Source organism: Vigna angularis, chromosome 2 (assembly GCF_016808095.1).
Source record: "Vigna angularis cultivar LongXiaoDou No.4 chromosome 2, ASM1680809v1, whole genome shotgun sequence".
Lineage (NCBI taxonomy): Eukaryota > Viridiplantae > Streptophyta > Magnoliopsida > Fabales > Fabaceae > Vigna > Vigna angularis.
Genome location: NC_068971.1, coordinates 1861969 through 1887912, shown reverse-complemented (window position 1 = coordinate 1887912; position 25944 = coordinate 1861969). Strand labels below are relative to the sequence as shown.

General features: G+C 34.2%; 2 protein-coding genes across 3 annotated transcripts; one reads left to right on the top strand and one right to left on the bottom strand.

Annotated features, from left to right (window-relative positions):
• Positions 1–2731: 2731 nt before the first annotated feature.
• On the top strand, positions 2732–4395 carry LOC108328254 (dirigent protein 24). Its single transcript, XM_017562086.2, has 2 exons — positions 2732–2989; positions 3463–4395. Exons 1-2 carry the CDS (start codon positions 2732–2734, stop codon positions 4393–4395), a joined length of 1191 nt encoding a protein of 396 aa, XP_017417575.2.
• Positions 4396–6615: 2220 nt separating this feature from the next.
• LOC108329210 (histone-lysine N-methyltransferase ATX2) lies at positions 6616–20227 on the bottom strand. 2 transcript variants are annotated; one of them, XR_001832202.2, is made up of 26 exons: positions 19270–20227; positions 18603–18654; positions 18436–18510; positions 18073–18295; positions 17398–17521; positions 17162–17266; positions 16457–16662; positions 14998–15087; positions 14727–14824; positions 14124–14294; positions 13555–13698; positions 13116–13163; positions 12883–12994; positions 12738–12803; positions 12596–12657; positions 12357–12413; positions 11605–11673; positions 11327–11522; positions 9760–10044; positions 9535–9596; positions 9372–9449; positions 8938–9033; positions 7756–7859; positions 7477–7619; positions 7069–7127; positions 6616–6979 (listed from the first exon to the last, which is right to left on the bottom strand). XR_001832202.2 is itself a non-coding variant. In XM_017563317.2 (25 exons), exons 1-24 carry the CDS (start codon positions 19866–19868, stop codon positions 7478–7480), a joined length of 3264 nt encoding a protein of 1087 aa, XP_017418806.1. In that variant the 5' UTR covers positions 19869–20227; the 3' UTR covers positions 6616–6979; position 7477. The 2 variants fall into 2 exon arrangements, 1 of the variants encoding a protein (XP_017418806.1); XM_017563317.2 differs by lacking the exon at positions 7069–7127.
• Positions 20228–25944: the final 5717 nt, after the last annotated feature.

Genomic DNA, 25944 nt, shown 5'->3' with positions numbered 1-25944 from the left:
ATTGAGAACATTTTGTTTAAAAGGGGTCGACTGCCAGTCAATGACCGAACGCGCCAATATTCATTTACTAAGTATTTTGGACGAACGCTATTTACTTGCGTTAAGGAATCAAAGATAAGGACGAGCGTTCGGTTTAAGACCGAACACTACGTTAAAACGAACGCTAGGTAGATGACCGAAAACCAATCATGACGAACGCTTGGTACAAGACCGAGCACTCTTTAGGACGAACGCTTGGTATAAGACCGAGCGCTATTTAAGACGAACGTTTGGTTTAAAACCGAGCGCTATTTAGAACGAACGTTCGGTATAAGACCAAACGTTACGTATTTTAAAGTTAAGGTATTTATATACAGCTGAGCTGAACTGAACGCTCAGACATTTAAAATCGGGACGCTCGTTCTCGAACAGAATTCTTTCCAAATGAAAGAATTTCATTCTAAGTTATTTCCAGGAAACACGAACGGTATAAGACCGTACGGTGATGAGCGTAATTTATCATAGGGAGAATTATCATATCCAGATTTTTCAACTATCTTAACTTTAACATTTTTCATATGATTCATACTTTATAACTTCACATCCAATATTACTTTACAAACTTTAAGGAATTCATCACATTAATAACTCATTCATTACAGTAATAATCCATTTTTCATACGTATCAAAACAACATGCAGTTCAACCAAATCAAAATCATATTCCATAACAGTGATCGTTCATAACAGCTCACTCATCATACTTTTCATACATGCAAACCAGATCATACAACATACAAGTATAAATTAAACATATAAGCTTCCCTTACCCGGATCGATGAAGGAAACGTTCTAACACAAGATTTTTGGTTCGTCCAGCTAACGGTATTCTACCCTCAATGCCTCTTGACTCTTCTTAAAACAAATCTAACCACAGAAAAATGAATCCTTTAGATTACACATTTGCATGCAGCCAACAACCTGGTTTCCAGAAAACCTAAGGACGAGCTACTGAAGGAGAACTTACCAATTTCAGTTCTTGAAACTGTTTGGTCCAATGTGTAGCTCTCGGTTCAGCGAACGTTCCTACGGTGCTGAAACGTGATCGGAGAAAAGCTTGGTGAGTTATAGTAGAGAGAAGTTGGGAGGTTTTAGAGAGAAGTTGGAGAGAAATGAAGGGGTGAGTTCAGAGGTAGAAGATGAGTGCGTGCAGGTGAGAGAGATTTTCGAAAAACCAAAGTTTTGTTAATTTCCACGCCCCACGGACGAGCATCTCCTCTGCTGACACCTGCACTCCCACTTCTGAATTGGAAACTTCTCTCGTGACACATGGCGTGCGTGCATGCAGTGTTTGGTGCGCTTTTAAAGCCCTGAGCGTGTGACGTGGTGCGTTTTCCAGTGCAGATCAGAGTGGTGTATTAGATTGGTGAGTGGGTTTTAATGGCTGAGTATGGAAGTGGCGTGCATTAATGATGATGTGACAAAAATTATCATTGCTAATTATTAAGGGTCTCTACTTCTAATTGTGCAAAAGGTAATTGAATAATAGTACCATAAAATGTAGTGTTTTTTTTTTCAGAAACATCTCTTTCATGCACCAATTGGTGAAGTAGGAAACGATTACTGCACATTACAACCTTTTTGTTTTAAAAGTTAAGTACGTTGGACTTTGAAATTGCATTTGTATGGGAAAGTGAAAACTAGGCAACACTAGCAATTGCTTCTTTGGTGCTAAAGAAAAATTGCGGAATTGCTGGCACAGACATAGATCCCCTTATCACACCTTTGGTAGGGATTGCAATGAAGCATATTTGTTCTTAATCTATATATACAAAATTTCTGTACTGTAAGACCAATTTAAAATCAATTTTAGTATCAACTTTAAGATATCTTTGATATACATACGATATAACACAAGGAAAACAATTAACACATTACAAAACATTTTTTTTATTTTATATTTAATAGATGATACATAAACCAAACAAAATAGTATAAAATTTACTCTAATATATTTTTAGTAATAATTATCTTATTTTATATAACATTATAAGTAGTTTATATATTCTCGTCTATTATATATATTATTGTAATATATTAATAAGGTATTATTATATTATAATAGAGTTAATGATGATCATAACAAATAAAACATAGAAATCAACTATATATCTTATTAAAAAATCAAATTACATTTTCTTTTACAACTTTTCTTTTTATTTCAGAGGAATACTTGTTGACTTGCAATATTCCTTATGTTCCTTCCCACTTTTTTTTTTTACAGACGAAAACTGCATTAATCAATATCATTTTTTCTCAATTCATGAATCAAAGTTGAATATAATGATATATCCCGTCCTAATGGTATGTTTCAAAACAAAAACAGATACTGAAATCTTGATCATTAAAAATAGACGCAAGGTTGTCACCCCTCCAAATATAAATTTTGTATATTTAACTTTAAACTATCATCATTTTAGTCATGTAGTTTTGTTAGCAACATATACCTATACTAATTGATGAGGAGTTGTTTTAACTAAAACATCCCATTACAGACCAATATTCAACCACTCCATAATAGTTTTTTCTTTCCACATTATATTCTATCTGTTCCACTTTAAGATTAAATACATACCCTCTTCTTGTACATGTGTGTATATATAACACCCCGAATCATTTTCATCAATAACAAATCTTCCTCTCAAATCATAGTGAAACAGATCCCCCACCAGTACAAGTTTTTTGAGAGTAAAATGGCCAATGTTGAACACAATGGTAACACTTGGCAGAGCACCCTCTGCCTTTTGTTTCTAACCACAACCTTTCTTATTGCCAACTCTGCAAGGATCCTTGATGAAGTAGAACCCCAACCCCAAGCCATAGGTAACTTGGCAGCATCTGGAACTGCCAATCCTTCCTTCATAACAGGTCCAGTCACCACTTCACCACAGGCAGGTCCTGCCACCACTTTGCCGATTAACCAAAAACCTGCAGCCACAACCACACCACTGGTAGGCAATGAATCTAAATACTTTTATTCATTTCACTAGTGAATGTGATATTAATTCAAAACTGGTACTTCTGTATAATTTATATAGATATTTTAAAAAATGTTATAAAATTTAAATTTAGTTTACATCTCTCTAAAGAAGCATGAATAAGAATAAAAAAAGAAATGTGGAGGCATTGTCCTTTAATGATAAAGAAAAAAAAAATCTTTATAGATGATTTAAACAAAGGTATGAGATTGAATTATTATAGATAGCCATTTCTGAATATGATAATCATATGTATAGTTTCTAATTGATTTTTACTAATATCCAAAAAAGTATGTTTTTAATTTAGATTTAAGAAATTATAATTTTTTATTTATTTTGTTTTTTTTCATAGGTAAATATTTCAAAAGTATCTTCTGTATATTTAAGTATAAGTATAATGGTTTCTTCATATCTAATGTATTAATGGTATTCACTCATCATAACAGGTAGGACCTGCCACCACTTTGCCAAGTGGCCAAACACCTGCAGCCACCACCATCAGTCCTGTTGCTACAGAAGATTCCGGAGATGAAGATGACAATGCAGACCCCCCAGTTCCGGAAACAGAAGCTCCAGCAGAGGACATTCCTCCTGTGGCAATTCCTACTCCAGAAGTCGTGCCAGCTATCCCTAATGCAACACCTGTGACACCAAATCCTGTGGCAAAAGAGGCATCGTTCTCTTTCTTCATGCATGACATCCTTGGGGGGTCACATCCATCAGCAAGAGTGGTGGCAGGAATTGTAGCAAACACTGATGTCACTGGCCTACCATTCTCCAAACTCAACAACAACCTCTTCCCAATCACTGGAGGAATCCCCTTGGTCAACCCCAAGCTCAATGGCATCATCACCAATAACAACCTTCCAAACCTTGTTGGCCTCAGTGGTACACAATCCTCCACTGTGTTTAAGAACAGTGGCACCAGCAACACAGTCACTGGCAGCGGCAACCAGCCATTTGTCTCGGCAGGTAACCTCCCTGCAGGGTTCACCATTCAGAAGCTCATGTTCGGATCGGTGACAGTGATTGATGATCAGTTAACAGAAGGGCATGAGCTAGATTCTGCTGTGATTGGAAGGGCACAAGGATTCTACTTGGCAAGTTCATTGGATGGCACTAGCCAGACCATTTTGCTGACCATTTTGGTGCATGGTGGCGAACACGATCAACATCACGAAGGATTAGAGGATAGTATAAGTCTCTTCGGGATTCATAGGACAGCTTCAACAGAATCTGAGATAGCAGTGATTAGTGGAACTGGGAAATATGAGAATGCAAAAGGTTATGCTTCACTTGAGACCCTTCTGAAGGAAGACCAGCACACCACCGATGGGGTGGACACCATCTTGCATTTCAATGTCTATCTCACTGAGTAGAAATTATCTGCAATTGAATTGCTTTCATATTTGCAGTTAAGTTTGACTTTGTGTATGCTTTGTTCAAATTGGTAATGGCTACCTTAATGCTTGCTTAAGTTTGAAATATAACTCATTCTGCTCCCTTTTTTTCTTATACCATCACTCCGTATCTCATTTGTCAGACTATCACCTCATAGTAAAGAATTATCATCGTCTTACTTTACTAATACATCATTTAAGTTTATTTTAACTTTGATACAGTGAATGGAAAAATTATCTATTTTTCTGATGTTGATAATTGAGCAAGATTATCATTAGGTAGAAGGTTCACCTCAAGTTTATTGTTCTCCTATTATAGGGAACTTAATATTATGAAGTACAAAATAGTGCGGAGTGACAAGATTTAGCACCAAAACCAAATACTATGTCATACAACAGTTGCATGCAAAATTATCAGTCTTAGAGAAAAAACTTCAGTTTGGAAATAATTGGCACACTGAACTTATTTGTGGTGATAATCAAGTCAATCTTTATACATCTGCAAGGGTCTTTCGTGAAAGAACTAATGCATAAAAAGTTAGTCATTCTGTGACAGAAATTCTTATTAGGAGATATATTAGTAATCAACTTGAATTTATGTTCACTGAACTTTGGAAAGGGACTTGTGTATTTGTGTTAACTTAAGGCTCACTAAAGAAAAGAGAGAAAACATAGCTGTCATGAGACTGATATAAAAAAAAAAGTACAATGAAAATTAGGAACCCGTTATCACCTTGTCATAGCAAAAATGTCAAACAACACCATAGAACAGTACATAGTAGATAATGAACAATGAAGACTTGGAACTACTTATAGATTATAAGGTGCTTAAAACAAATAACAAATTTGAAAATATTTTCATATATTAAACAATAGTTGTGGGAAGATTTCAATAAATCTATCCACAAATATCTGTAAAGAAAAAAATAAAAATTTGCATAAAACTTAATATAGGAAACCTCTGTAAGTAATTGAATTTGTTTGAATAAACTTTTCGAAAAACACTCTTTAGAAGAAAATCTAAAAATAAAATAAAATAGATCTGTCAGTAAACTAATTTTGTAAAATTTTCTATATTAGTTTATCCAATATCTAATCTTAAGTTTATGCATAAATTTATTTTAATTATGATATTTTCTTTTTATTATTTTTTCAAAAGTACTTTAAAAAAGTTTATGCAAACAGACTTTATATATTTAAGCATTACGTTAATTTAAGTTTATATAAAATTTCACTTTATTTTCCTTCTAATTTTACTATTTGTAAGTATTTGTGGAAAAGTTTATGATAGACATATGATAGAGTTCCTCTCATAGGGGACAAGAAATAATAGGTATAGAAGACATTACCACAAGGAAAATAACAAATATCTAGTACAATAAAAAAATGCTAGGAATTTTAATCAAATTCCAACTTATATCGCAACTAAATCAGTTAGTTGACAAGAAGTTTAATTGCCAAAAAGTATTGACTACAAGAATTCATAAATGGTCACCACCACTCCTTTAGAATTTAAAATTTCTCAAATCAAGATCAATTCCAGGAATACATACCTCTATTGAAGCATTTTTTTTTATAAATCGATCTTGAACTTTCAAGCACCTAAGTGCAAATGAACAAGATCTACTGAATCAATCTTCCACTCTTCAATTAACAAATCTAGATGGTGTAAAATGCCATCACAGCATCAATAGAAACTGAGTTTAACATTACCAAATAAAAAAAGAATTATCAAGACGATTAGTGAATTAGCCTTGTATATAACCTAACAATCACCAATTAAAGTTCAGGTCTCATTTATAATAAACAATTTCTAAAAGCACATGAATACATGTAGTATAAGCCAAAAATGTATATGTATTCAGCTTATTTTATAAAACTCAAGGTCAACCAAGAAATTCCAACTTCAGAAATTTCTAATATGAACCATTATTCTACTTTTAAGACTAAAAAGGTTTAATATAATTCTTTAATCTCAAAACAGACAAAAATAGTAAATAAACAACATATATTAAGCACTTCAGTATTATTTAATCCCAGTTTATTGCCTAATTATGTATTGAGCTTCGTATAAATACAAATTTTGATTTTGTATTTAGTTTGCATAATACTAATTTCTATGATGACTACTCAAACTAATTATATATACAGATTTTGTCATACCTAAATTCCCGAGGCAACGACACATTCAGCAAGTACTTCCATTTGAAATCTCAATTTCTTTTCATTTTTATGAAGGTTTGATGTAATTACAACTGTACCTATCCAATGACAAGTTACAATATCTCAGCAAGTTGGTTGAAGTTAAACAGCCGTAATTGTGGCAATGAATTTCAAATGAAACATTTGTAAAAAGTCTGGTACATCTTTCCAATCATTATAACCAGAACTCCAATGGAAACCTCCCCTCAGTGGGCTCAGTCGGGGTTATGATGAAACAATGGGAAAAATCAGATGTGCTATGTACAACACTGTCCTTTCAAGGAAATGGTAGAATCCATGACAGAGGTTGGACAAACAATTCATCTTCAGAAGGAACTTACATAATATAAGAGTTAAAAATCTGCAAAAATAAAATAAAATCAATAAAGGAGAAAAATAAATAGCAAAAGAAGCAAATAGTTAATTCAAAAATAAAACAGATCTAATTACCAGATTCAATGAAATGTGAGGTTGAAACAAAAATGAAATGTTCTAATTCAGAGAAACCTCTGCCAGAGAAAAAAAAATAATTCAGACCTAAACTAGGATAAAAAAAAGGAAAAACAAAAATAGTAGAGACAAAAACACAAGAAAGATCGGTGAGAGTTTAAAATGATTACAAGAGAGAAGTGAATTAAATAAATAAAAAAACAAACTGATAACGAGAAGAGCGAATTTAAAAACGTAAAAAGATGAACCAAAAATAAAAATGATAAGTAAAAAAACTGCTAAATGGTCGTTGTAGAATCATCAGAGGGTTACAAGAGTCACGCGGAACTACCAACCAGATAAATTACAGCTATTAACTTTGAAATTCAATATTGACAACTTCAAAGACAAGAAATATCACTATCATACCTCATTCTCCTCTCCAATCTATCAATTCCCTTCGTGGTGCATAAAGGGTAGCAGCTCGCTCTTCTGCTTCCGTATCGTTTACTATACCTCGGCACTTTGGGAAGCCACAATAACAAGCAAGCCGTTCATCAATTGAGAAAAATCTGTCAAATGAATAAAAGAAAGTCAGCACAATATTTGCCAAATGTAGTGGTACCCACAACTAATCCCAACAAAAGAACAAGTTTTGTATTATTTTTTTGTGTGCCGAAAAAGTACTCAGTTAGAGAAGAGGGAAACCTATAATCATATGTAAGCTCTTCCCACTGTTTTATGTCCCTCTTTGCAAATATTATAATATGCTCGTCGCCATTAACACTTATTACTCTTGAATAGCAATTTGGCTGCATACAAACAAAATTTATACAGGTAAGCAATTAAAATAAAGCTGCATGACTTCTTCAGTAAATAAGCAAGTTGAAACGCAGTATTTCCAAACTAATGTCAACAGCATAGTAGTCAATTCCATATAGTGGCGCAAAGCAGCTATACATCAGGTAGCAAGATCAATGGTATTTTTAAGTCAAAGTACACATTACATCATTTACACTACACGTGTATATATGCTGAGAAAAAAACATAAAAGTAAAGATATTCATAAAGGATGGATGAAGCCATTAAATCTGATGCTTGCGAAGATCATACCCAATTAGAATAAAAAAAATAAAGGGTGGAGCTCAGAAAAACAGGAGAGCACAGAACCAAAAACAAACATTCTCATACTGAGAGGATAAAGAACAGAGGGTAAAAAAACATTGTAAAAGTCAGGGGTCAACCACAACAATGAAATCTTGAGAGGGAATAGCTGGAAAGTAATGTCTGGTGTCAGAAATCTAGAGAGAGAAAATTGGATCCTCATCAGTGAGTTGGGCTGCAGTTTCTTGCTGAATGGTCAATGCAAGCAAGTTTGGAGTAGGTTCCAGAAATGGAGACAAGATGCCAATATTGTCCCCACAAAACAGCACCAAATAACACCATTTGGTGGCATGAAAACTGAGAATACGGTTTTATAACACACAATTAACTACTATGGCCAACAGTAGAACGGTGGTTGTAAACTAGCATATACCAGTATTAACCAAAGCAACAATATACTTTCATGTAAAAGAGAAACTATGTAGGTTAAAGCCTTTGAAGATCTTATCAAACTGTTCCACAATCAATGCAAACCACATTATCAAAAGTCATTTAACAATGCTACAAATATGTCAAAAAATACGCATATCTTAAGTATCTCAAGCATACAAACCCCATCCTAAAAATTAGAAACTCCTGCAGGCTCCAGTCATCAAATAGTAAGATAAAAAGGGTACATTAAGCGAATTTCATACATCAAAATAAGAACGCGTATTAGAATGGCAATGATTAACAAGCAACACATGAAATCATGAAAAATATCAAATTAAATTAGAAAGAACATACTGCACAAGAATGGTTTATTAAATGAGCAATGCTTCCTGCTCTAGTAGCATCAATGACTCGTTCATCGTCAATCCGAAACATATATGTTCCAGCACCCTGCATAAGGGAAAGAAGCACGGCTTACTACATCCTTTATAAGAACCTACATAACAATCCAGAAGGTGCAGACTGATACTATATTGTTTGTAGCAGAAGGTGCCATAGTTGAAACATTCTTGCTCATGTTGACAATCAAAAGTTCTAAGATCCACTGTCTATTTTAGTTGAAGATTTTAGAGCTATCAGAATTATGTTCCCTTTCATCAGAAGCTTTATTAGCTTGAAATTAATATTAATATAAGCTATTAATATTTTGCATATAAAGTGCTTGAAATTGATGTACTAAAATTGTGTTCCCTGCCATACAAGCTCATTCGATAATTCAGAATACTTACGACCAATGAATTGTATATAAAGTGTTCTCTCCGGTCAGCTATTGGTGGTCTAACAAGTTCACCAGTGTATTCAATCACCTGAATAAATAAAGTCAAGATGTAAACCCTTAAATGTATAAATGCTATAACAATAGATAATGCAAATGGAAAATATTCCCCTTACCATGTCTCCACCTTTATGTGGATGCTTTGCAAAGATGCCAAATCCATGAATTCTTGATTTCCCTTGAAAAAATCAAACATTCAATTTAATGTAAGTCAGGGTCACTCCATAGTTAAATCTCAAACCACAACCCTGATAAGATATAGTGAACTATGCAAAAGAGTAGACAATTCCCCTTTCCCCGACTATTTTCAAAAATATATATATTGACAGAACTATTCCTACCAAATGCAAGCCGCTTCCGAAAGGTTTCCCTCATGTACTCATATTTTTCAGAGATAGAAAGTATGTTGTTAGATGTGTCCATCAGAGATGTTCTTAGCCTTTGTTGGCTACAAAAAAATTTGGAGCAGACTCCTCTGCCAGAAGGCTCTGGGTCATTTAATGATCCATGCTGGCAGTATCCACCTACTAAGTAAGGCTGATTCTCCACGAACAACCGTTTCAATGATGCAGCTGCAAGTGCTTCAGGTTCCTTTCGACCTCTCCTGCCAAAGTAATCATATGGTTCTGCCAAGAATAAAGACAAACATTATTTAATAAAATTATCTTTAAAATATTGTAACAGAGCTAAAACGTGATACCCATCAAGTGGAAAAGGTGACTCATTATGCATACCCATAACCCAATCCAAGACATTATCACTTTGATGTTTTCAGTGGCTCAAACACATTTTTGTACCAAAAAGATTACTAGATAGATTACAGGTGGCGAGCATTTTGAAACTATACTTAATCCTGATTCTTAGGAGATGTGAAATTGTTTTGACATATCATAAGCACATCCTCCAAATCAAAAATAATGGGCTAGAGGGTTTTTCAGCCTCTGTGTAACTTAGGCCCTTCTCTTAGGGTCAATGTTCCAAACTCTAATCCACTAGCATTGTTGAGATTATTGCATCCAAGGTATTATCCACTATGACATTAGTTTTGAACCTCACAAACTTTGTGCTTAAAAGAAGAATATTTACAAAATCACCCTTAGCCTCAATTCTTAAATGATATGGAATCATTTGGGTGCAATGGAAACAATGCAATTACGTTAACCTTATATAAGTATCTTATTGGCCTCTAGCCAAGCATCAGAATAATTAATGCAAAAACATCCTTAACCAAAAGATATAATTCAAATCTAAACCAACCCAAAAACAGAGTATAACAAGCTCGACAACTAAGAACTTTAGCAAGAGATGCAATAGTATTTACTTGTACAGTAGCAAAAACAACCCGTTCTATAAATTGAGAAATGATTGGTTTTGAGATTGCATGTATTCATCAGCTGATTTTGCCAAACTCAATAAATGGGTGACTTGGAATTGATCTTTAAAAATTACACTGCCCTAGGGCATTTTACACATCAGCTTGGCTACTCTGCCACGCTGCCCTAGCACACAACTATTTCCCTTTCCAGATGGATCCAAAAACTATTTAACAAACAGTCAATTGTAGACCCAATTAAATCAAAAGAAAACCAATTTCAAGCAACGTGATTTGAGTATGCCTGCCAATAGTCCAGTATGAATCCAAGTATGTGATATGCTAATCACCACAGTTTAAGTTAAATTGGAAAAATAAGTGGAACTTAGCTAAAGATTGTATACTCCAAAATGATAATCATGAACAAGTATTTGTATAAAATAAACAAAGTAACAAGGCAACAAGGCAACAGCTAATTAATTAAAGATCACTAAACATAATTTCTATTTTTTTTTCTCTTGCTTGCTAGAGGTTAAGCTAGCAAATAATATGAAAGAGATAATTTGTTTTAGTAAAACAAGTGTCAAAAGTCATACCACTTCGAGCACAACCAGATGGATTGGGCGGTGGTTCATAGTCTGAACATAGACCAGATACTCGAACTATACGATCATCAGCAACAGAATGTTCATTGGACGGTTGCCTATGTTTCTTGCAGAAAGAGAGTAAGCGTATGCACTGATCTTCATCATCGTCAACAGAAAGCAGATAGAGCCTATCCTCATTTTCAAGCTATAAATAAAAGAGTAAAAATAAATAAATGGGCAATGACATATTTTTGAATAATAAATGTGTCAAGTTGGGAGATAAATACCTCAACACAGAGACCAGCAGCACGTGCACAGAGTGGGTGATATGCTACTCGACAAGAACTATTTGAACACTGCAGAATTAATATTGGAAAAAAATGCAATCAAAATTTAAAAAACAAAACAGAAATCTCTTACTGTAACAAATGCTAGTTAAGAAGCTGAACATACATGCATAAAGACACGTAGAGTGGCATCAAGTGAGAGTAAGACAAGCTAATATTGACCCCTATAATTGATGTTCAAGAATAATTGTACTTGTAATCTTGGCCATTTTTATATATTTGTAGTAGTAGCTACTAGAGCTCAAACTTATTATACTCCCCAAAACAATAATTTCAAAAATTAACACTGAAATTCATACATGCTTTTATTGTCACTTAAGGGTGTTGATTGATCATTTGATGTGTGTTAAGAAGTTGACTTATAAGCCGGACATGTTAAGGTGAGGTTTGCAATTCTCACTTATAAATTGGCTCACTGTAGTCATTTTATATATTCGGAGTAGCTACTAGACCTCAAACCTATTACACTCCCCAACACAATTTCAAAAATTAACACTGAAACTCATACATGCTTTTATTGTCACTTTAGGTATAATAAGGGTGCATTGTCACTTTAGGTATAAGGGTGCTAGTTGATCATTTGATGTGGATTGGAAACAGATTTGCTAATCTTGCTATCAAGAGTATCCTACCTATTGACCAAGAAAATTCTAGCTTAAGCTACTCTTTAATTTAAAAATTAGACGACTTACTTGGATGCAGGCACCATAAGATACACCACATATGCTGCATAGCAACTTCCAGCGGTCCTGTTCAGATACAGAATTAAAAGGAAAGCAAATAGAAATGCAGTTTGTAGTTATAACACTCAATGATAAAATCATTGACACGAGCAATTTGGTAAAAAAGAAAAACTAAGATGTTTGTAGCCAAAAACTTCAAGACAAAAGCTAAACAAAAGAAAATAGAATAGTTAGAAATGAAAACCTACCTTACTGATTCTACTCAAACCATCAATAGGCTCCATTCTCTTGACATCAGCTAAACAAGTTTCTGGTAAAAATGTCAACACTTAGAAATCATATCCAAATTAAGGAGTAAAAAAGAGTAAATAAATTCATACACAAACAAACCAGGTATCCACATGGCACAAGCCAAATGAGCCCACCGGCCATCTGTAGTAGGCTTCATTGCACCACCTAGAACAAACTCCATTAGATGCCAAAGACATACAGTTCTACTTATAATTCAGTGATATATTAAAAGATTCCAGCATACCTATGAGTGGACATAAGCAGCAAGGTGGAGGCGGAGCTCCTGAACGACATAAGTTGCATAACCATAGCACCCCATTAACAGGTTCTAGTTCTCCATAACATCTAGCATGGACCTAAATGAACATCATAACTTTTGGTTCAAAAACAATAAATGGATGGAGTAGTACAGTTCTAATGATACATACAGCGGTACCACAATGAAGGGCCTTGAATAAAAAAGTTACAGAGCCATACCATCATTCTGCATTTGTCACACTGCAGAAACAGGTTGTTCTCATACTCCTACAAGATAAATAACTCCCATTTAGCAAGCAAAACATGAGGTAAAGAGGTAAAATTATACGCAAACAAACAGCATAGGTCATAACATTTCTACTTTGTCAGAATGAATTTATATCTTGGAGAAAGGAGAAATACAAATTGAACAAAAGAGCATGCAATCATAAAAAACACAAGCAGGAGCTCTAAAGGATCGAAGAAGAGGAAAACAAAAACCCTACCTCGTCCATGTGGCACACATTGCAAGGGAATAACATTTCTATTTCCTTAGAATGGATTAAAACCACAGGAGAAGGGAGAAACAAGAGACAAAAATTGCAACTAAAAGAGCATTCAAGTGTCTAAAACAACAGGCAGGAGCTCTAGAGAATTGAAAAGAAAAATGAAACTCTACCTCATCCATGTGGCACACGTTGCACTTATCGAGGTCAAACCAGTTAATATGAACTTGTCTATAACCAAGAGGCAAGTTATTATGTCTTTGGGAACCTAACTTGCCAGATGAATTCCTTGAAGAGATTTTGGATTTAGACAATCCCTGAAAATATCAACACTTCTTTCAGTGAAAAGAAAGCATCAGGTACACAACTTGAAAAGTATATGTACTCCAGCAAAAACGCTTGGTTGGCTCAAGAACTTGAATATAGTATAATGAGAGAGATGAAACTAAGCAATAATCATATGCAGCCAATAAAAAAGAACCTTAGAGAGAAGAGAAGCACATGACTAAATCGTTCAATGCATGCAAAAGTGACAACTTGGTACAGCAACAACCATGTTCTATCCTACTATATGAATTGATAACACCGTTCAGCTATATCAAAAACAAAACACTTTACAGCTTACTATGTCTTACGTGCAATAAATTATAATATTTTCAGGATAATTCTATTAGTTTCCAAATTATTGACTTTAGGCTCCAGATCAAAAATAAAAGAACTAACTTATAATTAAAGAACATACCTGTATAAGTTTAAGCACCTTAGGATTGGAGAAACCAAACATATCAGACCCAGATGCGTAGCCCCTTTCTACCCCACCTTCAGCAAGACTGCCTTCAGAAGCATTCTTTTCCATTTCTTTTATCTTTTTGAATATCTCGTTCCAACAAACAGATGGAGTATTACCGTTGAACTGGAGAAAGCATTCATCATAACATGATTAACACAAGACATTGGCATTAGAAATCATCATATAGTATCTTAGTATCTTTTGCAAGACAAGGAGAAACTAGGTCAACAAGTAGGGGAAGTTTGTTAAGTAATTTAACAACTAACAAATAAACATATAAATCCTGCTATTAAGCAGGCAAACAGCATGCCACCATAGATCTTAATTTCTGTCGTCAGAAACAAAAAATAACAAAAATTTTAAAAGGAAAAGGGCTGGCGTATGTCAGAGATGGTGAAATCAATATATTTAAAGGGGATATATATCCCATAAAATTAATATAGAATTATAAACATTACATGATTTACAATCAAACTATCAGAGAAACAAATGTCTACACTAGAAAATAATTTCTTATAAAGCAAAAACAAATCAACTCTTATACTAAAAACCAACCTGCTCGCCGCCATCAACTGTCACTCTAAATAGAGGACGAACTTTGGACTCTGGATCTCTCAACACCTCCATCTTATAAGAAGCAAAAACTTCTGGGCCTAAACAACAAAAAAAGCAGATCATGGAAGGTAAAAAAACTATAAAATCAGAACTACAAGAATTAAGATACTAAATATGAAGAATATGACATGTTTGACTGAACTTTTAAAATAACAACCAAAAGAATATGATAATTCAACATCCCAAACAACAGCAATAATAAATGTTTCACCAGTAACTGAAGCAAACTTCCTCACTGCTGTGTACCCTTCAGGCCAGATAAACCTTCCATCTCTGAATGCAGAATCTTCAACTATTTTTCCTGAATAAAAACAAAGAAGTTCTTAACATCCCTTTGGTTGCACTGACCATTCGGCAACTGCCAAAATGCCAATAATCTAGAAGTAAAAGGGAAGAGCACAAAAGAGAAGCCACCCTCTTTGCCTATATAAAATTAAAAAATATGCATGCAGTAAATCCAGAGATCATCTATCAGTCATTGCATTATTAGAGACCAAGGTAAATTTTGTTCAGCACACTGAACAGTACAACTTGTTCACCCTTGAATATAACAATATTAAAGAATATAAATTTGATCCAATGTCAGCATAAAAGTCTGGACACTGCCAATAAGCAAGAAGATGCCACACAATTGGAGTAGCTAAAACATCTCACTATCGAAAACAAATGAAAAGATTTTAAATACATGGCATCACAAGATTGATTGTTAGATTATGATGCATATCAACTAATCAAATTATATCCAGGTACAAAAGAGTTCTCAAAGATCAAGCCTTTTGTTTGGAAAAGGGTACTTAGAGCATATCTCCAATGGAAGCTGCTTACAGTAGTTCCTCACGAATAAAAGCATTTTATTTTAGTGTGGGTTCTATACACGAATTGCTTAAATTTAAAAGAGTTGCTTAGAAATAGAAGAAAGTTGCTTACGTAAGAAACTCTCAACACTTTATAAGCAACTCGTATGTGGAACTCACATTAAAATAATATTTTTGTTTATAAGCAACTAATTGATCTTAACCTTTTTAAAAAAAAAATCCTTGCAGCTGGTTCAAGAGTCTCCTCGTATCTGTGTTAGCACTTTTAGCAGAGGGTCCTCTGCAAGTTTTGACATACTATCAGGTTGTTTTTCATTATACAGTGAAGAGTTTTGGGTAGTGTATTTGATTGGAGTATAATATTTGAATCTAAGTGTGTCTATACCCAAAACAAGTTATGAAAAAAGAATTAGGACTTTATTTACTATTTGCATTCAGATCATAGCTGTTTCAAGCAACTAGTTACTTTATACATGCAAAATGATAACGACAAGAATCACAGCATTCTTGAAATGTTGCCTCTTCTATCTAATATGTAAAGAAAAAAAGTCAAGTCCTCGTAATCATTTTTTTTCTATCCAGTACTAACTAAAATAACCAAGCTATTTATGTATCCAAGGAAGTACTTCCAAATCAATAATTTATCCTATGAAAGGAAGATTACCGAGTTGAAGAGAGCAAACAGTAAAAGGTTGTGTTTTTTATGGTTGTCTTGGAAATCACTAAGGAAAATTGGAAACATGACTATATTGCACGATTAATAAAATAAGGATTCAATCAGGTAAAAAGCGTTTGACATGGAGAAACTCTTGGGAAAATATAAATATTTAAACAATGGTAATCAAGAAAAGTTACCAAGGCTTAGAATTTGGAGGTCTCCTAATTCGTAAGGAAAATTTTCAACAGTTTCCTTAGCCAATAAAGTCCTCTCGCCTTGTAAACAATCATCGCCTGAATCTGTACATCCTCCTTCCTCTCTACTTACATTGTTACAATTATCTGCTGCACATCTTTTCTGCAACTCTAGCATTTCCAAAGGAAGCTTCTGTTCACTTAAATATCTGTTTGAGAAAAATAATTGCAAAACCAACAAATTTGAGCAACCATGTTCAACTTCAAGTACCAATGCCTAGAGAGATTAGAAAATACATTACGCAGAATAAAGGCTTAGCTCGTTAATTTTAATTAGCAAATTATGTATGAGCACAATTCCTTATTCACCAACTAAAGAACACACATAATATAGTGAACTTCAAGGAATTTAAGATCGCATATCAAGAAGAAAAAAACTGAAAACTTCAAATCATTGTAAGGTGATTTCAAAATAAAAATAAGTTTATCAAACTTGCTTCATCAGTTTAATATGAAATCTTCATATTCCTCAATGCAAATATAGTAAACACTCAATCACATTAGATAAATTATAATAAGCTGAAACAGCAAAACATTAATTTTGCCTAATAAAAAGGGAAAATCATTTTATGGTTCACAACTTTTGATGTTCTATTTAACAAATATGATAACAGATAAAGAAAAAAGAAAAGGCAAGATTAACATTACCTTTTTGCCTCTTCTAAACCTTCAATAAAACTATGTTTCTTGCATTTTGAGTGTAGATCGGTAAGAAGTCCACTGAGAAATGATTTCACCTGTTGCAGTCTAACCCTAGAGAACAGGAAGAATATACAACAGAGATACACATCTTAAAAGGAGGAAAAATCACACAGTATAGAAATAAAAGTCTCCCAGTAAACATTGAAAACCATATTATCCTTAATTTTCACAGAATATCAAACCTTGCAAAGTCATGGGTGCCAAAAAATTGGACAGGAACTGATCTTCCTCCCAAACTCGTCTTTAAACCTTTACAGTTGCTAGCAAGTGATTCCTCCAAAACAACAGCTGGCCACATTGCATGGCCTGCAACAAAATAATAAAAAGACACAAGCATATATGTTAAAAAATTAACAAGACCTAATAGTGACTAGAAATGCCAATAATAAAGAAATATGGTAAATTGAAGTAGACATAGTTTGATCTCTTGAAAATAGTGTTTAGAAGAAGGATGTAAAACACTGATAAGATTAAAATTTCTTATATTCTGCTTTCTTCTATAACGTGAGTTTTGTTTTAATTTGAGCTTTGTTTTCACGTGGAGGAGGATAGACAGCATATCAGCCTCCTTCAGTATGATGCCAGAAACAAGTTAATAATTTACCATATTAAGCTCAATTTTACTGCTTGAATCAGAGAACCATGGGATAGATTGAATACCTATCTACTTCAGTATGATACCAGATACAAATTAATGATTTACCATATCACATTTAAGTACAAATACCAAATCAACGCAGCAACAATAATAATTTTTTAAAGTGATGCACTAAAATTCTAAAAGATAGGACGTCAATTTAAATAAAATTTTCCACACAAAGCCATGCAAACAGAACAAAACAAGATTGAGCACAGACCTGTTAGCTTAGCCCATATGATATCCCCAGGCTCAAAGTCTTGACAATCATCCAAACTTGCAGCCATTGCAAGCATCTCTTCAACATCATAATCAGAGACATTGTTGTCACGAACTTTGGCAAGATTCAATTTTAAATGTTTCACCTCATCACGGGAAACATGGAATCTAATATTTTCATTTGAAAGAATCAAATTTTCCTCGTCTCCATCATCATACTTGACCTGCACATAATTATTAATGAAAGGATGAAATTTCAAACAACTCCAATGATGTCAAATACATAGATCAAAGATGCACCAAATTTTTCACTCAAAGCTATCCATATCATTCAAGTAATAATTTAGATAATTAAGGGCCATACATGATGTATCTTAGTTTCCTTGTCATAACCTCTGACATAGCCAGTGTACGCTTTCAAATCCATGGGCCAAAAAACCTGCAGAAAACAAGGTACAACATCAAAAAACCGTAATTACATGAAAAAACTCAATGGAATGAACATGCAATGTAAAGGTTACAAAACATAACCTTGCATCTTAATCCAACAAACACCTCGGGATCAGCATTATCAAAACTCAACCTGCAGCAAACGCAATTAACAATCATGTAAAGCTTCCTTCTACCATAATCACAAACCCACAAAAACAAAAACATCACAACCTATCCACCACAGAACTAAGCATTCCACTTCCCCCCTACATACTAACTAAATCACAACCTTATGAAACTCTAATTCCTTCCGTACAAACAAGCACTGCATTTGAAAATAAATAATAAAGCAAAAAAAAAAAAAACCAGAATGTTTCTTTCCCGCAAGCGAGATCTAACGATTAAGATTTTCCTACTCACAACAAAACACGAAACAGAAACTCAAGTAAAAGCTCAAATTCCCGGAACATCTATTTGGACCAAGGTCTAAACCAGAAATACCATCTCAACTAACAGAATTCCTAAGCAGACCCCCGAGGAACATTTACTCAATTAATATTTCCACTCCCAACAACAACACCAGAAGCTGAAATTCAAGCAAAAGCTCAAATCCACCGAGATTGTATTTCTTAAGTCCAAACAGCAATACTTTATTTTTACTTAAAACCCAAAAAACTCCAGAGCAGATCCAAGAACACCCAATTTCCACAAGAACAACATTTTATCTCGCAATGCGCCCAACAGAGAGTAAGAAGAAGTAAATTACCCGACCCATTTTTTCACAGGGCGAGAATCGGGCGAAATTTTCGGCAAATTCTCCAAGGAACCACACTTAACATTCCCAGCAGCACCAGAATTCCCAAATTGGTTTCGGCATTCCCTCAATCGAGGTCCGTCAGCATCCCCAATCGCAGTGTTCAAATCCACACCCAACCTCTCCAACTCAGTGCTCCCAATTTTCCTCTTCTTCAACAACCTTGTCTCATCCTCATTCTCGTCCGCATTCACCTTGCCCTCGGTTTTGCACAGCGCCGTGGAAGGGGAATGCCTCTTGCGGCGGCGCGAGTAGACGAAGAGCAAGGGAGGCTTGGAAGAAGGAGGGTGGGAGGAGGAGGATGAGGACGACATGGTTTTCTTGTGGTCGTGGTTTGTGAAATGATGATGCGCGGCGAGAGTAGTGAGTTTTCGAGCCTTGACCTTCTTGGACATGACGTTGGAGGAGCCGCTGGCCGTGACGCGGCAGGGCGACGTGGCAGAGTAGAGGTGGTCGAGGGGAAGGTAGCGGATGGGCGTGCCACGCGTTGTGTGGACGTCGATGGTGGCATCGTCGTCGGCACCTCCTCCTTCCTGGAACGCCGCTGCCATGTGGAAGGATATGGAAATGGAAAGAAGGAGCTTGGCTAGGGTTTTGGCGATAGAATGAGAAAAGAGAGAGAATTAGAAAGTGGTGTGTTGTGTGTGTTTGATTTGGAGGGAGAGGGTTATTGCCCAAATTATTCTGTTTCCCGCCGTGTCGAAACACACACTCACTCCTCACACTCTCTCTCTCGTCAGAGTGAGATTGAGAGAGAGACACAGCTCTTTCCGCACACAACAACAATAAAAGGTTAAAGAAAAGGAATCTATTATCAAATAATAATCACTGCAAGATTATATCTGAAATCTCCTACACACTGTCTTCGCCATCGTTTCCACCAGCAAGTCTTCTTCTTCTCTCCTCGGTTTGTGTGAATTCAATTCTTTCCTCAATATTTTTTTATTGTGTTAAATTAAATTGATCCAAAATTTAAAAAATAAACTAATTTACATTTTCATTTAAAAATTAAAAATATATTTAACCAAAAATATATAAATAAAAAATAGTTTATTTGGTAAAAAATTATTTTCTTAAATAAAGGGACTTCTTTGTTTTAGGATATTATTGATGATTAATATGTGTCATGGAACTTTTACCATTTTAGTGGAATTTTTTTTTCTCCCTAATTATTTTTTCTCATCTCGTACGGGGACCCAAAACAGACGCTTGTCAGTAATTATGTTCTTATATTTAAATAAAACTAATTAGTATATACATTAATTAAAAAAGTAGTTAATATTATTAATCAAATTTTTAAGAAAAGCAAACTATCCTTTATTAAAATCTAATAAAAAATCATTAGAAATAGAATACCAAATATTTCAAGTATGTGTTCGAATAATATCTTTAAATAATATAAAATTGGTGTTTTTACAACTACAATATAAAACTAGTAAAACTTTGTTAAATAATATGAAATTTGTTAAGATTTGTTAAATGGGATGGAAATCGTTAAGACTTGACTATATACAGTTTGTTTAATAACATAATGCATGAGAGTTTTTCTTGATTTATATTTTAATGCTGAGATTGTAAATTGTCTGTGGTTTCGGTATTTTTAATTAATATTTTGTACTGAAAAGTGGGTTTTTATTGTATCATTGTTTATCTGTCCTCCGTGCCTTAGCTAAGATTCCATTGTTTTTGTTACATAAAATAGGCTTTGATTATTTTTGTACTTTTTCATGTTCGTGGAGATGGATGAAATGTCAATTTTATTTTTATTATTGTTTTTATTTTTTATTTTAATGTTTATTTTACTCGTTGGGCTTTAAATATTGCATTTGTTTTATCAATTTAACATTACATTTCGAAAATATCATTGTGATGATAACATGGTTATTAAATTTTGGATTAAATATGTCTTTCGTCACTTAAGTATCACATTATTTTGGGTTTAGTCCCTACTCGAAACTTTAATGGCTTTTAGTTTTTATAGTTTTGAAACTATTACTACTAATCCTTAAAATTGTATGGCGTTAAATTGTCTTTGACGTGGCAAACGGCAAACCCACGTCTCATGGCACCTCCCTTGCCATGCTTCTTTCTGTCTTTATCAATGGATCAGTTTCTCTTCAAACTAGAGAAAGTCAATGTCATTCAAACACAAAACCTCTTCGTTGCCATTTCCAAAACCTTTCTCATTCTCGAACTCTACCTCCTCCTCTCTTGGCTCCTCACGCACCTACCCTTTGCCTTCGCCTTCTCTGCACGATTCGTCTCTCACTTCCCCTTGCTCATAGTTGCTTTTGGTTAAACCTACCCCACCAGATGATGAGATAATCATGATCCATCCTCAATTAGCTAATGTTGCACACCAAACTGGAGAGAGAGATTGACAGAGGGAGAGAGAGACAAAGGGAGGGGGACACCCAACGTTTTATGAAAAACAAAATGGGTTATATAAGCAAATTTGCAAGAAGATGATAGTCAGTGTGTGATATTGTTCCACTCTTAATGTTTCTTTTGGGTGTTCAGAGGTCAATGAGGTAGAAACAACCTGTTATAGAAAAAGAACAAATTTTCCCATCTCATTCACAATTCCTCTCAGTGGGTTTGATTTGGTGTGATAATTACCCCATGCTCCTCTTCCACCTCTTCTTATTGTTATCTCTTCAACTTCAACCTTCACGGATATCCACAAAAAAATAATCTTTTTGGTTGGACCACTCCAGTTCAAGCATAGCGAAGCTCCTTTCTTGAGATATACCAACTGGGTTTTGTGCAACTTTTCTCTTTTGCCTGGTGAAAATAGCTTAAAGTACCAAACTTTATGCGCCCGAGGGGTGGACTGTGAGAGAAATTTTGGGGTTTGCTTCAATTTCGCTTTGCAGTTGAAGGTGCTTGGTGCTTCAGTTCTTTGAATCTTCTGTTCAAGCTCGGACTTGCCTTGAATCCTCAAGACTATTACTTTGGTGAATTTGGCAAGTATGTTTGTGAATCGTAAGCCTCTTGCTTCGAATGGTAGATTACCATTGAATATGTAATCTTGGAAGGTGAACGATGTAAGACCCAAAATAATTACGATCAATATTATTTTGTTTAGTTTGTAAGAATCTCTTGTTGAGTGACAATATTCATAAAATCATTTATTACGTTAAAAAATATTTTTTTATGAATCAAAGTTAAACTAAGTGATATTATTTTGAATTAATTATTTTTCAGGAATTAAATGCGGAATATGTTAAATAACAAAATTTTCTGATATTGTAATTGACATCAATAGGCAGTAACATTTTTCTCTTCAAAGTTCATGCTTGGTTACATTTTTTTATTGCCACTTGTTGGTGTTTTCTGAAAATTATTTGTGCTAAGTCATCTTACTAGTAATAGAGGCTTATTGAATGGACGTTAGACTTAGCCATTTAAACACTAAACATTATTTTATTTTTTTCTTAAGCTAAGCTTCCCTATGCAATAATTTTCTTAATAAACCGTACCTTACTCTTCTATTCCTCCATAATGTCCAATTATGTTTTGGTTTCCCCACACAAATAGCAGTTATTTACTTTCCAACATAGCATCTTGACTTTCTTGGTTTCATGCACCAAAAGAGACAAAACATGAAATGAACCATGAAATGAGAAAAATGAATCTACGGGAGACATGGAATTTAATTTATGAAAGTTGGGACCCATTCATTTGAAAAACTTCTCCTACCAATTATTAAGTGAATTCTATTTAAGAAATGAAATGGGGGGATATCAAAGGGCAGAGGAGGAGAACGTGAGTTAACTAAGAACTTTCGTCAAATTGTGAATTTGAGAGCAAGCTAAGTGAAAAACTAGCTGTGGACTAGAAGCAGTAGGAGTGAAGGATTTCTTACTGGACTTGAGGTAGGGGAAGCTAAACCATCTCTTAGATATTACAATTTCATATTTCATGATCATGAATCTAATTAGGAGCATATTGGAATTTATTAACAATAGCTATCTGTCTACTTTTGTGAATCTTAGTCTCCTATTGTTTTCTATTTTTCGAGTTACCTTAGTACACTGTCCAATTCTACTTCATTTACCGTTAGATGTAGCCAAATATTTGATATATGGGACATAAGACATATTAATTTGCTTTGACCGTTCGGATTATTATTCTATCATCTGTAGTTAGAGAATTAAATTCCGCATGCTGGAGTAATTTGATGAGTGCTTTATTTCTGCTACTAAGTCTCTACGGTAAAACATACATTCCCACCTAGTGAACCGTTAGATTGACCTTAAATTTTTATATGTGGACCATAAGATATATTATTTTGCCTTGACCGTTCGGATGGTTACTTTGAGGCCTGTACTTAGAGGAATAAATCTCGCATGATGGAATAAGTTAATGATCACCTTATTTTCTGCTACTAAGTTCCCTCGGGAAAACGTAAATGCTAGCCAAGTTAACCGTTGGATTGATCTGAAATTTTGATATATGGTTTGTAAGACATCAATAGTGAATTCGACCGTTTGGATTAGCCAAATAATGTCTAAAGGTGGATATATAGATTTCTCATTTTGAGGTATTTGAATTTTCAGCTTAGTTCTATCTTTAAACCACGTAAGGAAAATTTAAGAGTTCCACTTCATCAACCATTGGATCGAACTGAAATATTTATTACAGGTTTTAGATATATATAAGTTTATTTTGACCGGTCCGATTTTCAATAAGAAGTCAGAAGCTATAACAATTATATATGTAGTATTCCAGTATTATTAAGTGTTTGATAATTTGGATTTTTTTTATTGTACTTTTGGAAACTGTACTGCAGTTAGTAAAGTGGTATAAAAAAATTTAGAATTTAGTGGTCAAAGAAATAATTTTGAATCTAGATTTCAACCAAATAAGAATCATCCCATTTGGAATTCTGTGGGGAGAATAATGAGTAAAATAGTGAGTAAAGGTCATCACTGAAAACTATAAAAAACGTAATTAGAACGTTAAAATCGGTACTGCAGTGGACTTTGTGGTCTAAAAATTTCGAATCTGGTGTCTAAAGAAAGATGTTTGAGTTTAGAATCCAATAAAACAAGAATCAACTCATTCAGAGTTCTGTAGAAAAATTTATGAGTAAAACACTGAGCAAAGGTAAGATTTGACAGCAAATTGTCTTGAATGTGATTTTTGGATTTAATGCAATTTTTGCATGAGATTAGTTTATTGAGATTTGATAGAATAACCATTGATGATTCTCTAGTATTATCGTGTATAATCAGTAGAGATTTATGTTTTATCTCGGTAATTAAAAGGATAATTCCTTTTACCTGAAAAAGGCGATAGGTGGATTCGAGTCTTGTTATTTTCCTCTTACGAAGGAATATGGATGTCTTACCTTAAGTTTCTCTCTCGTGCTGAGTATTGTGCTTGGTGAATAGATGTTGATCACCAAAGTTTTTACTCGTAAGACCTTGAAGGACAAGGAAGATATGTCCGAAGCTGCGGGTGGAGGACGACTCTTATCCACGGTTCATATGAGGAACCGGTGTTGATATATGTTTATCAAATTTATATGTGGGATAGAGCCGAGATAGGTCCAATAGCTGCGTGTGAAGGGCCAGTGTCCATTAGTTGTGTGTGAAGGACAAAAATCGATAAGTCTAATATCCATGTGTGAGGAATGGAAAACAAAGTGAGACTCGTGTCCATTTATTTTATACGATATAATATCAAGATATAACATTTAATGTTATTATTTTGTTGTTTGAAATGGGAAAAACAAGTTTATTTATAACTTATGTCCTTCTGTAATTGGTTAGCTCACCCTATTTATGTGTCTACGATGATCGTATAACTCGTATCGTTACACGGGAGTAGATGATGTTTCAGGTAAAGTTGAAGAAGTTTAGTGCGAGGATGCGATGTGAAAACCTCTATGGGATTTTAGAACATGTATTTTAAATTGTGAAATGTGTGGTTTGTAATTTTAAAGAGTTTTAGTATTTGGTTTGTACTTCAATAAATACTCTTGAAAACTTTGACGATATTATTGTGTAATAATATTAAGTGTTGTGACTTTAAATGTGAATCAATGCTTTGTTAAAAAAAAATAAAAAATATATTTACTGTAATACTCTAAAAAGGGGTGTTACAAACGAGTCTCTGCATAGGTCTAATTCTCCCAGGACATGTAGGAGAAAAACCTTTCTCCTTTGGATCTTTGGCTTTGTTGCCATAGGGAGTGTTTGGTTCATCTTGAGTTTCAAGATTAACTATTTAGTGAACAAGGAGAATGAAACAATTTGTGAGAAGAGAGCAAGAATCTTGCTACAACGGTACAATGTTAGGAGACAGAGTTCGAGAATGGGAAAGGTTTTGGAAATGGCGACGAAGAGGTTTTGTGTTTAAATGACGTTGACTTTCTATAGTTTGAAGAGAAATTGGTCCATTGATGAAGACATAAAGAAGCACTAAACGTGGCACAGGAGGTGGCATGAAACGTGGGTTTGTCGTTTGCCACGTAAAAGAAAATCTAATGTCATCCAATTTTAAGGATTAATAGTAATAGTTTCAAAACTATGAGGACTAAAAGCTATCAAAATTTTGAGTAGAACTAAATCTAAAATTGTGTGATATTTAAAGGACAAAAGACATATTTAACCCTTA

Excerpts from the sequence above, each read along its gene's own strand:
- LOC108328254 (XM_017562086.2), top strand. The coding sequence starts at position 2,732 with ATGGCCAATGTTGAACACAATGGTAACACTTGGCAGAGCACCCTCTGC. Across the intron at positions 2,990-3,462 it reads CAGCCACAACCACACCACTG|GTAGGACCTGCCACCACTTT; the intron begins GTAGGCAATGAA and ends TCATCATAACAG.
- LOC108329210 (XM_017563317.2), bottom strand. The coding sequence starts at position 19,868 with ATGGCAGCGGCGTTCCAGGAAGGAGGAGGTGCCGACGACGATGCCACC. Across the intron at positions 10,045-11,326 it reads ATCTGGTTGTGCTCGAAGTG|AACCATATGATTACTTTGGC; the intron begins GTATGACTTTTG and ends TATTCTTGGCAG. Across the intron at positions 9,597-9,759 it reads TCGGAAGCGGCTTGCATTTG|GGAAATCAAGAATTCATGGA; the intron begins GTAGGAATAGTT and ends GATTTTTTCAAG.